This window comes from Alosa sapidissima, chromosome 7, assembly GCF_018492685.1.
Source record: "Alosa sapidissima isolate fAloSap1 chromosome 7, fAloSap1.pri, whole genome shotgun sequence".
Lineage (NCBI taxonomy): Eukaryota > Metazoa > Chordata > Actinopteri > Clupeiformes > Clupeidae > Alosa > Alosa sapidissima.
Genome location: NC_055963.1, coordinates 5,959,601 through 5,972,649, shown reverse-complemented (window position 1 = coordinate 5,972,649; position 13,049 = coordinate 5,959,601). Strand labels below are relative to the sequence as shown.

Genomic DNA, 13,049 nt, shown 5'->3' with positions numbered 1-13,049 from the left:
TTAGTCTCCATATTTCCCTGTGGAGAACACAATAGACTTTTTTCATTTAGCTACTTTCAGTTCGGAAAATATTATTTTCTGAACTGAAAGTAGCTAAATGAAAAAGTTCTATCACCATTATAATGCTTCAGACCCAATGGCCTCTCACACATGTTTAAACCTCAGTACATTCCCTAGAATGCTTGTAGGTAGATCTTGAAGTGAGAATGCATTGCCCCTGTGTCCACCATCCAACCCCTGTCTTCTGTCCTGTTCTATAGTTATAGTATGGACTCCAAAAGCTCAAATATTTCTAAACATGTAAGTTCTGGCATTTTTGTTTTTCATATAGGCTACTGTTTTTGTAATTATTGAATTAATGGTTACACTTTACTTTAAGGTATTTACATAACAGTTACATGACACTGTCATTAATGTGTCATAAACATTATAACCAAGTCATAAACGTTGATAGATAGATAGATAGATAGATAGATAGATAGATAGATAGATACTTTATTGATCCCCAGGGGAAATTCAAGGTCACAGTAGCATACAGACAACACACACACAACTAAGCAATAAGGACAGTAGAAGATAAATATATACTAAATACTAAATATACTAAAATACAAATTATACTAAATAACACAATTCTAAAAAAAAACAGTATCCACATAGTGGGTGATTAATCAAACAAGATGCGCTCGCAATGACTGAGGCAGGGACTGAGCCTGTGATTCTCTGTGCATAAGGTAAGGTAAGGTAAGGTGATCTGTGTGAATGAGTGTCATGGTGATGGTGCAAATGAGTAAGTCAAACAGTGCAACAGTGCAAGAATAAAGTCTATATATATATAACTATATTAAGGAAGGTATAAGTGTGGTCACAGTTCGGCTGTGGCATGGAGGGAGGGGTTATGCATATGTGCTAATATAGCACGCAAACAGTGAGGCAGAAGACAGTGGTAAAAAGTGGCTAGTGGACAGACAGTTCAAGACATGGAGGGGGTGAAGAGGCAGACAGACTATGCGGAGAAGTCTATTTCTCCTCTTCCCTTAAGTGAAGCATTGAACAGTTCAATGGCCCTGGGGACAAATGACTTCCTCAGTCTGTCTGTTGTGCAAGACAGTGAGCGAAGTCTCCAGCTGATCAGGCTCTTCTGCTTAACAATAATGTTGTGGAGTGGATGACACTCATTGTCCAAGATGTTGATCAGTTTGTTCAGGGTCCTTTTGTCAGATGTTGAGGTGATGCACTCCAGTTCAGCTCCCACTCCAGTTCAGCTCCCACTACAGAGCCAGTTGATGACATACCGCTTCTGTCACTCGCTTCTGTCAAGTGCCATTCGGTTTTTGTCATGACAAGTTAGGGTTAGGGTTATGACAGTGTCATGTCATGTCTTATGTAGATACCTTCAAGTAAAGTGTTACTGAATTAATTGCAATGTATTGAACTGCAAGTAAGAGTTTGGTCATAAACAATAGACCAGTGGTTCTCAACCTTTTAAGAATCACGACCCCTAGAGTTACCTGGTTGATGTTCGGAACCTCACACCCTACTGTACCTTCCACCTTCAAGTTCTCTGCACTTTTCTGCATATATAATAATAAATTCCATTTCAGCTTTACTGCTGTGCTTTTAGATTAGATTTAGATTGGAGTCTTGAGTTGAAATAATGTTACTTTTTTCTGAGAAGCCATCTCATAGGCAGTGGATGAGGCTTTTGGATCTACTTTTCCAAGTGTTATGAAACGGACAACATTATCATGTTTATCACTATTCCTGACCTATCTATTATAACAACAATGCACAGCTAATGGAACAACACAGCCACACAAATGAATACCCCACAAAGGCTGCAATATTGGCAATGTTGGCCTACTGCTAATTTATAGGCTGCTTAGTGTGAGCATCAATGTGTGGGAGCATCAATGCTGTTAGCATGTGTGTGTGAGCATCAATGCTGTTAGCATGTGTGTGTGAGCATCAATGCTGTTAGCATGTGTGTGTGTGTTAAAAATGGCAATGGAAATGAAACAGAATGAATAAGAAGTAATGGTTTATTATTTATGAACTAATGGTTTAATGTAGAATTAGAATATATATATATTTTTTTTTTTTTCACAAAATCTGGCAACCTCCAGAAATCTCCAGGTTGAGAACCACTGCAATAGACTCAGTCGAGATTCTTAATTATTATTGGAATTTACATAAATCATTTACATAATCATTAAGCCTGTTTAATGTTCTTCTGTTGTTCTTTCCACCATGGACTTGCAGAGGGTTGGTAAAACATACTGTACTGCATTGTCTGTTCCTTGTCTGTGCCTTGTATTTTCTTTATTTCTTTCAGTGTTGTTATCAATCTATTTAAGCAATTTGCCTTCAAGAAAAAAATATTTCACATTATTTAAAAATATAAAGTATATACAGTATCAATCCCTCTAAAATGGCTTATAATCTTCAGGTTTAAAAAAGTGTAAAAGAGGAATGTTGAAAAATCTAGTATGTCCTTCCCCATCTTCTCAGTACTGTACAGCACTGTCAGAGAATGTAAAGCAAAGTTTCTTATTTCATTTACTCATTTACAGTAACCATGGAAATTCACTTCAACTTGCACATGATCAGTAGTCATAATCTATGAGTCCATTTCATTTGTATTCATCTCAATTTGAATTCAGTTTATCAGTATAAGAACTCAATGGTCAGAGTATGTATAAGCATTGTTTCAATTCATTCATACATTGTTCTTTTTGAAACTCTAAAATCATTTTGGGATCAGTTTTATTTCATTAGCCTGTTATGTCTTGTTAACAGCATCAATGGCATCTCAAGAAAATAGTGTCTCCTAGATTAGTTCAATGTTATTCACACTTTTTTTGCTTATGTTCATGATGTGGATTCAATTAAATGATCTAGTTACTGATCAGTCAATACATTTTATATTGTACAATGTATTTATGTTATTGTCTGAATCTCTTGTGTTGCCTCGCAGTCCTTTCTTGGCCAGACATTTTGCACCCTGGGGGAGATCATCGGCTCCAAGGGCAGTCGGCTGGAGAGGACCCTCTCGTGAGTATTCCATTCTGGTCATCAATCACTTCACCAGACACAGGTCAGGTAGTCTCTGAAGGAGCCTGATACAAATGTCTTGTTTGGAAAAGCATAATGTCCCTCTGGCATTTGTATCTGAAACCAACCATGTGTTCAAAGACTAAACACTCGTTTGTCTTTAGCTGTTTATATGTGGTAAATGACTGGCTGCCCCTGACCTTGTGTTCAAATGGTCAATGGCAGTACACAATGTTACCTGCTTTCTCTGTTACTGTGTATATTTTTCATTGTGGTGCAATTCAGCATTCCAACGGTTTTGTCTCCTCACATTATGAATCAGTCAATATTGGTGGCAGCTCAGTCAACAGATTGAGATAGAATACACTTGGAGCTGTGCTCACTTGGGTGTGGAAGGGTTAGAACAACACACTGGCTGATTGACATCAAATCAAACCTGTGATGTACTGTAAGCGAAGGCGCTGAATCATTATTTGATTTTTGCCTCTCCACAGTCCCAATGCATGAACCCTGACTGAACTTGAACATTTCTTGGATGTTGTCATGTGTCCTCTGCAAGTTCTGAGGACTAACTTTTGCTCTCATGCTAAGAATGCATGCTGTGGAGTACTGAAGTGCCATACCATGACTGCTTGTGTTGCATGACTGCTTAACAGTGCTTTAAGCACTGCCCTTGTATTCTGAAATTCTTGACATCGTGGCCACTTCCGGTTTGGGACAATTCTGTGAAAAAAAATGCGTCCATCCATCCATGACAACTGAAGTGAATTAATCAAATATTCGGCCATTTAGTCAGATACATTTTCTATGAGAAAGCTGGTAATCTGTAGGGGCACTCACTCAATCCAGCTGTTGTCAACTTCAGACTGTAATGCTTTTGCGGTTCTATCTGTGTGTGCGGTTCAGCACACATCACCCCCATTCTCCATCAACTCTATTGGCTACCAGTTCCGTCCCGGATCAAATACAAAGTACTACTACTCACCTTCAAAGCCCTCCACAACCTTGCTCCCCCCTACATCTGCGACCTCCTGACCCCTTACACTCCTTCCCGCTCACTCAGATCCTCTGACCAAAAACTCTTGGCTATCCCCTGCTCCAGACTCTCCACCCTGGGTGGCTGGTCCTTCAGTGCCTTGGCCCCCAAACTCTGGAACTCCCTCCCCCAACCTCTTTGTGTCTGTCCTTCTCTTCCTTTCTTCAAAGCACATCTCAAGACTTCTCCTCCACACCCAACACATAGTTCCATACAGATAACTTGTCTTTATTGTATCGTTTTGTTTGTTTGTTATTGTGTTTCCCTGCCTTTGTCTCTGTTGTATTGTTTTGTTTGTTTGTTATTGTGTTTCCCTGCCTTTGTCTCTGTTGTATTGTTTTGTTTGTTTGTTATTGTGTTTTCCTGCCTTCCTACTATGTAAAGCGACCTTGGGTTTGAGAAAGGCGCTATATAAAATAAACGTATTATTATTATTATTATTTAGCTCATCAGCATAGTTCTATTAATTTTTAATGAACAAATACAACCTCATGGTTTTGTTTTCACAAACAGCAGCCATTAGACTGTGCTTCATCTCAAGAGGAAATGACATGACCGCGTTGCCGAGAATAAAACAAATGCAAGTGTTAGTATGTAACATAGTTACATATTCCCATTTAGTGGACTTTCATGTTATGATATGATAGCTACAGTACATTTCAGAACAATCCGGTTCTTACTCAAACATGTTATTTGGCTCAAGAGCATGTGTTGCATGTAATGACTTTGAGGAGTAGCTTGACGCTTCTCTACCCACCCATAGAGGCAACTGCTCCTTTTGTCACAGATGCTTTTTAGTAGTGAGCAGTGCATATGATGAGAGTCCTGGAGAGTGCCTGTTGAAACAAACCTCCAAGTAGGAGGCATTTTTATGGTTGTGGGATAAGTCACAGAGAAAGCCTGTGTTAGCTTTTACTGCCAGAATGCCACATATTCCTCATACAGTGCAGGCACCATGCTGTGCGTCCTTGAAAAAATGGTTAAGAAGGGCAAGGAGCTTTTTGGACTATTTTTTTGTCTTCCTTTACCCAAGCACATCTCAAGCTGTGAATGAAAGAAGCACTGCTTCTATTTCACCTGGAGGTTTCTATGGTAACCTTTCAGCTCGGAAAGGCAAATTTAGGAAAATGCATATAATTTGCCCCTATGTTCTAAAGATCAAAACTATGTTGAAAACATCCTGTCTAGATATGACACAGTTCTCTGTAATTTGTTCTTCCTTGTGTACATACCCACACATGAATGGAGAATATAGATCTGCTGCTCTTTTGCTATAATAGATAAAATATCAGTGAGGGCTGTAGGTAAATAGATATTTTTTTCCTGGAAATTGTCAGCCACCACACTTGTTAAAAGCGTGTGACTGGAGATAAAAAAAGAAAGTCAGACAGACTGATAGTATCTAACTGTGAAAACACGTTTTAAAATAGTTATGTTTTGTAGTTGACAGTCAAGAAAGATGAATGTTGTGGCTCATGCTGGTATCCCATATGGCTATCCTGTAATTTTATTGGCTCAGTGAAATCGTCACTTGTCATCTGTCCACAAGGTCCTCCTATCCGTGAAGAAAAAATATAATCATATTATTTGTTGCCCCCTGAGTAACGGTTAATGGTATTGGTCTCACCGGTGTGCATAGCCTCCTTTCCATGGTAACCGGTATTTAGTATACCTAATTTTAGAAAAGAGCAGTTCAGCTGTCAATATATGGGTTAAAGGAAAAGATTAAAGAATGTTTTACAATTCTGACTTCTGACTTTACTTGCTATACTGCACTGCAAGCTCATTCTGAGTCAGAAACGTCCGTACACGAGTTGAGACTTGACGTGAGATTTGATAGCAACATCTGCTCACGTCCTTTGTTTGGGAATGACCATACATCTATTGTACGCCTACTTTTATGTCTTAAGTTAATTTCTTAAATGAGGGCCATTGGGCTGACTCTTCTTCTAGGTGAAAGATTCCAACTCTTACGGTATTAAAACAGAGTTTTACAAGAAAAGCTATCAACAGAGGTGTTCCTGTCTTGTTATTTTAAGGTGGTTACCTAAAACCAATACTTGATCAGTATGCTATGTGTTCTACTTGTGATGGACTTGTTGGAAACGCTTCTTGCATCCCTGTTTGAACCTCCCTGTCTTCATGCAGGGATGGGATTAGAGGGGAAATGGGGTATGTAAGGGATGCCCTTCACTCCTAATAACATTTGTGCTTTTTTGTGACTCTAACAGGATTTCTAAGGAACTGGGTTTTTCTCTCTCTCTCTCTCTCTCTCTCTCTCTCTCTGTTTGTTTGTTTGTGAGTTTCTGTGTGTGGAGGTTTGTAGAGGTCCCTCAGACTTATGCTAGGTGGAGATATGCCTGTACTGTGTAGAATCATGGTTGGTAAACAAATACTCAGCCATGAATGTCAAATGTGGTGTACCAGGTCTGTCAGGTGGAGATAGACATAGTACAGTTTACCATGGTTGGGGACACAAATACACTACCAAGAATGGGGAATGTTATCCTGCCTTCTGGTCTAAGAAATCAGAATGGTAAGAATATGGTTTAAGAACCAGTAGAATGGGAAGTTCTGTGATCTCTGTTTTCATTTTAGAAAGTGATTTTTAATGTATCAGTATTATTGATAGGCTTAACTCACTGGTTTTCCAGATTGTTCTAATCCTTTTGGAGGAGATTATGTTGAACTGTTTCTTATCATTATGCCCTAGTCACGTTGATCCTCATGCCTTTTGTCAACTATAGATTCAGTCAATATGGCAATGTAGCATCAGAGACCATGCATTCACATAATTCAGGTAACCAGGTAATCATGATTCAGAAATCAACAATTGTTCTTTTTCAGTATTACATTGGCTTGAAAATTGGGAATGACACAGCTCATCTATTTCTATAATGCTAGAGCACTAACTACTTCTGTCGGTCAGTGGAGAACGTAAACTCTGTAAGGTTGTGATTAGATCCATTCAGTCCATTTGACGGACCCTATCTTACACCCGGAGCATCTTGGTGCCAAGTGCGACATAAGTGTTCTTCCTATCTTACACCCAACGCAGTAAGGATTTTTCCGCCAAGCACTCAAGTTGTCAAATGAACTTGTGCGCACCCATTATAAAAAAATAGGTGTAGTCAGACTCATGATCAAAAATTGCTATTTTAATGCCACTAAAAATGATTTAACGCCACTGACCAAGAAAAACTTTGTCTAAAGTGAAAGGCACATGACGCACAGCTATTTTGAAAGCGCCCGCTCACGAAATGTAAGCAAGACTTTAACAATGAGTCCCAGACAACGGCTGATCTGTTTCGACCTCACTCTGACCGTCACTACGGTCTAAAAAAGGAATGATCACCTTCGTTCTGCCTATCACCGAGACCATATGTCAACAAAGTCATGCCCGTGACCTCCGGAAGCAGAACGACTCTAGCTTGTAAATAGCGGAGATTGCTCCAGGTTCAGTCTCTCACCTTGATCGCCTCATCTGAGACCTGTGATACGTGAGTACGTACTTTCACTGCTTTCTTGCTTTGACTGTGTTGGTTAGTCAGCATGTGGCAGTAACCTGTGTTTTTTTCAGGAAACTTCGTTTAACTTTGTTTAACTTTGTTTAACTTGTTGACGCCTTTCCTGAGTTCACCCCATACCGCACGGCGGAGGGGCTAGTGTGAGCCTGCTGCCTGCGTTCGCGCACTGCTGCGGGCTGCCGTTTCAGTGTTCCTTTTCCTTTTGTGTGTGCCAGGTTTCCGGGTTGTTGTTTGTTAACTACTGTGTACCTTATCTGGCTGTTCGCGGCTAGTTGGGCTTGGTGTGAGCCTGCTGGGTGCGTTTGCGCACCGGCGTGGGCCACCGTTATCATTTCTGTTTACTGCTCTGGCAGCTGGAACCTGTGTGGGCCTGATCAGCGCGTATGTGCTCGGCCGCTTAGGCGCTAATGTTACTGTGTGCTTCTTGTTAGCTTTGTTGTTGTGTGCTAGGCTACTTGCAAAAAGTAAGTTTAGCTGTTTGTGTCTGCTAGGTGCAGTCTTGCACGAGGTGCGGGCTGCTGTGTGTCTTTTCTCCAGTTGTCCACTGGTGGCCGCCTTCTTTGTGTATCTGTTGTGTACCCCGTCGCTGCTGTCCGCAGCTAGCTGGGCCAGTGTGAGCCTGCTAAGCGTGTCCGCACGCTGCTTCAGGCCACCGGTGTACTGTATTACACCACTGCTGTATCTCTTTACGGGCTGCTGCTTGCAGACCCAGTGTGTTGTACGGCCAAGGTAAGTGCCTTATTGTATTGTATTGTGTTGTATTGCATTCTGTTTTTCTGTGGTAGGCAATGGCGGCACACTACTGCAGAGTCTGTAGGGCCATGATGGCCCCCAATGACGGGCATAGAGAGTGTCCCGCTTGCCTTGGGGCCGCCCACCTCCTGGAGGATGTCGACAGCCCCTGCAGCGCAGCCTGTGACCTTCCTAGGGAGGAACGGCTCCGTCGGGCTGACCAGGCATGTGGCCACATGCGTGGACGGGACAGGCGGCGCTCACCTGACCGACCATCCCACTCTCATAGGCATGGCCGTAAACATGAGTCCCCTTCCAGGCATGATCAGGTGGAGGTCCCTGGACCTGCTAAGCGCTCGGCCCCAGCTGCCATGACCGAGGGTAATGGCACAGAGTCGCTTCAGATTCTCTCAGCTCTCCAGGCTCTGGCTAGGAGAATGGACAGGCTGAAGGGTCTCCAGGGCACGTCATCCCCTTCTCTGCCCCCTGGCCAGGAAGGTCTCTCACCATCCAGGCCTGAGAGCCATGATGCGGATGTTGATCTGGGTGATGTGGATGTGCTGTCGCTCCATGCCCCTCGTTCTACGATCGATGACGTAAGCGGGGACGGCCTCCTGGATGAGCTACATTCAGACATGGTGGAGCCAACTGATGAATCCACGGTGCCAGGGGAGGTCCCCGTCGGCTCCTTGATGTCACGGGTGTTGAGTGCCTCCAAGATCCTGGGTCTTCAGGCCCCTATGCCAGACATGGCTTCCCTTGGGGGCGTCTGGGAAGGCGTCTCGCACAGCAGTCCACCACCCTGTATACCCGTGGCAGTGGATTACACGAAGGCGCTGCGGACGGCATGGGGTAAGTCGCTACAGCGCCCCCAATTCAATCCAGGTTGCCGTCAGCTGGCAAAGGCTGCCTATCCGGCCGACTCAGGGCTAGGGGATATGCCACCGGTCGAGCAGTCCATCGCCGCCTGGACTTCCCTGGGGCCTGCCAATGCATCTCCCAATCCACGCTGCCCGCGTAAGGAGTGTGCCAAGACGGATCGTCTCATCAGTCACTGCTTTGACGCATCAGCACGGGCAGCCCGTATGGGCAACGCCCTGGCTATCACTCTGGCGGCTCTGCGAAAAATGATGAGCCCCGAGGACCATGATGCAAGGGCCCTGGTGGATGCCGCACTGTCAGCCCACTCCCAGCTGACGCGTGATGTGGGGAGTGCTATGGCCTCTGCGGTGCTGTGCCGTAGACAGGTGTGGCTTGCCCAAACCTCTCTCCCTGATGCCATTAGGACAGACCTGTTAGGTCTCCCCGTGGTGCCTGGGCATGTGTTCCATCCAGACTCCCAGGGGGTGCTGGACAGAGTGGAACAGGCTGGCGCTTCTAGAGAAACTGGTCAGCGTGTGTGCCACAGGTGGGCTTCGGTTCCCCACAGGGCAGCATCAGGTAAGTATGGGCGGTGGCAGCCCGCCCGAACACCACAGGTAAGTATCAACTATGCTGCCCCACGGGACCGGCGCTTTCGTGCACCAGACCAGAGCTCAGCCCCAACTCCCTGGCCCAGAGGACAGCAAAGACCTCGACGGGGCGCAGGCAGAGGTGCAGGCCGCGGTGGCGGTCCTGCCTAGGGATCCGGGGCTGCCCGTCGATTGCCCTTCCCAGCTGTCCAGGACCTCCTGGCAAACGGCGGCGGCCCCCTATGTTTTCAAGTGTCAAGATGACGTCTGTGAAAGACCCCCTTTTAAATTCCGTGCTTGTCAAGGAGGTCCAGGAGTTGCTTCTGAAAAGGGCCATCTCAGAAGTACCGCTGCATGCAGGGCACACTGGGTTTTATTCCAAATATTTTATTGTTCCCAAAAAAGACGGAGGTTACCGGCCGGTCCTCGACCTCAGGCCCTTGAACCAGTACCTCAAGGTGCTGCCATTCAAAATGGTCCACGTTGGAATAGTGATTCGTTCCATCCAGGAAGGGGAGTGGTTTACGTCTCTGGATCTAAAAGACGCGTACTTCCACATCCCTATCTGCCCAGCACACAGGTCCTTCCTCCGCTTCGCCTTCCAAGGCAGGGTGTTCCAGTTTCAGGTCCTCCCATTTGGCCTTTCACTGGCCCCCAGAATTTTTACTCGCGTGGTGGCAGCTGCGCTAGCCCCCCTGCAGGTCCAGGGCCTTAAGATCCTACCGTACCTGGACGACTGGCTAATTTGTGCCCCATCTCAGGTGCAGGTGGTGCACGACACCAACACGGTTCTGACCCATATCCAGGCCCTGGGTTTCACGGTCAACTGGAAAAAGAGCAACTTGCAGCCCCGCCAGCAGGCGGATTTCCTTTGTGTCCTCCTCGACTCGGTCAGCATGACGGCGTCTCTCACCCCACGGAGGGCAGACAGCTTGACCGAGGCTCTGACAGGCTTTCGGCTGGGCAGACTGGTCACCGCCCACAAAGTCCAGAGGCTGTTGGGCTTAATGGCCGCGGCAGCTGCGGTACTGCCATTGGGCCTGCTGAAGGCACGCCCCCTGCAGTGTTGGTTCAATGCCTTTCAGCTCCACCCGAGAGACGACAGGCATGTGAAGTTGCGGGTGTCTCCTGCTTGCATCCGAGCCCTGCGTCCTTGGACGGACAGGAGGTTCTTACTCCAGGGTGTTCCACTGGGGGGCTTTCCTCACAAGAGGCAAGTCATCTCGACAGACGCTTCTCTGACAGGCTGGGGAGCTGTCTGGGAAGGGCTGTCAGCGAGGGGCGTGTGGCCTCCCTCCTGGACGTCAGAGCACATCAACGTCCTCGAGCTGAAGGCCATCCATCTCGCCCTGCAGAGGTTCCTGCCAGGGTTGCGAAGCCAACATGTTGTGGTGAGGTCAGACAGCACCTCGGCGGTGTATCATGTCAATCACCAAGGCGGAACGAGGTCCTGGCGGTGCCTCCAGGTGGCGGAGGAGTTGCTGTCATGGGCATGGCCGCGTCTGGCTTCAGTGAGGGCAGTACACATTCCAAGTGTGGAGAACAGGGCGGCCGACATTCTCTCCAGGACCGGGCCACTCCCGGGGGAATGGAGATTGAACCCAGAGGTGGTCAGCCAGGTCTGGGCTCAGTATGGGACTGCACAAGTGGACCTGTTTGCGTCGGCAGAAACGACTCACTGCCCAGAGTGGTACTCTCTCGAGGGACAGGGAGGCAGTTTGGGCCTGGATGCTCTGTCACAAGACTGGCCGACAGGCTTGTTGTACGCTTTGGCGAGGCCTTGGTTTCCAGACCTTCTCCGGCTCCTGCGGGGTCAGCCATGGCAGTTACCCTGCCGGGCGGATCTTCTGTCACAAGCAGACGGGCAGATCTGGCATCCGTACCCAGGTGCCCTGCGCCTGTGGGTTTGGCCCCTGCAGAGTCAGTCATTGAACAGCTAGCTGAGTCTGTGCAGGAGACTCTGAACAACGCCAGGGCTCCTTCTACTAGAGCTTGCTATGCACTCAGGTGGAGGATCTTTTCGGATTGGTGTGCCAGCTTGGGTCTTGAGCCAGCGGTTTGCCCTGTGCCACAAGTTTTGCGCTTCTTGCAGTCCTATTTGGATCAAGGCAAGGCGGTCAGTACTGTGAAGGTTTATGCCTCGGCCATTTCAGCCTATCACCAGGGTGCGGATAACAGGCACCAAACTGGGATTTGCCCACCGTTTTAATGTCTCTTACTGAAGGCCCGTATGAGCCCATTTTAGATGCAGATCTGCGATCTTTGTCTCTGAAAACTAGCTTTCTCCTGGCTCTTTGTTCGGCCAGGCGCGTCGGGGAGCTGTGCGCCCTCTCTGTCAGCGAAGACTGCCTGAGGTGGCAGGCAGGGGGCACTGGCGTGTCACTTTGGCCTAATCCAGCCTTCCTGCCTAAGGTTCTAAGTCAGCAGTCTATCAACCAGGTTCTGGAGCTGACCCAATTAAAGCCGTCTGCTGCCTCACAGGCAGAGCGCGACAAGTTGCTCACTCTGTGCCCAGTCAGGGCTTTGAGAGCTTATCTGGCCCGTACGCAGTCGTTGAGGAGGGAACACACTCAACTTTTTGTCTGTTATGGGGCGGCGAAGCAGGGACTACCGCTTTCCAAACAGCGGCTGTCGCATTGGCTGGTTGAGGTTATTTCCCATGCCTACCAGGCTCTGGGAATGCCGGTCCCTTCGGGTACAAGGGCTCACTCCACCAGGAGTATGGCTACGTCTTGGGCTGCCCTTAAGGGGGTACCAGCAAGCGATATCTGTGCAGCGGCTTCATGGGCGACGCCTTGCACTTTTACCAGGTTTTATAGGGTGGACGTCACTCGCCCAGCTCCGGTTGGCGACGCTGCCCTCATGTCCGTGACCGAGCGAGGTTTTAATGGTTAGCTTAGAGCTCCTCGCGACTTTTTTGGTGTCGTCCCTTTTTTAGACCGTAGTGACGGTCAGAGTGAGGTCGAAACAGATGGTAAGTTACGCATGTAACTATGGATCTGTGAGACCGAGGGATGACCGTCACTATCCTTGTCGCTCGGACCATCCTGAGGCGCTCAAGGTAGGAGACTGAACCGGGAGCAATCTCCGCTATTTACAAGCAGTGACAAGTAGTGACGGTCATCCCTCGGTCTCACAGATCCATAGTTACATGCGTAACTTACGGTCTGCTTGGATGAATGTCCTTAGGGTTTTTATTCAATAATATTAGAATATTATTGCCGTAAGTGTTGCCTTTTACAGGCTATG

The 13,049-nt window shown here is 46.8% G+C and overlaps 1 protein-coding gene across 2 annotated transcripts in view; it reads left to right on the top strand.

The window, feature by feature from the left end:
* The window catches only part of LOC121713945 (copine-9-like), a 39,427-nt gene that overhangs the window by 10,271 nt on the left and 16,107 nt on the right, over positions 1 to 13,049 (top strand). For both annotated transcript variants that reach the window (XM_042099047.1, XM_042099045.1), the window contains exons 5-7: positions 261 to 300; positions 2,263 to 2,265; positions 2,978 to 3,054. In XM_042099047.1, coding sequence (XP_041954981.1) covers positions 261 to 300; positions 2,263 to 2,265; positions 2,978 to 3,054 — 120 coding nt within the window. The remainder of the gene's footprint in view (positions 1 to 260; positions 301 to 2,262; positions 2,266 to 2,977; positions 3,055 to 13,049) is intronic.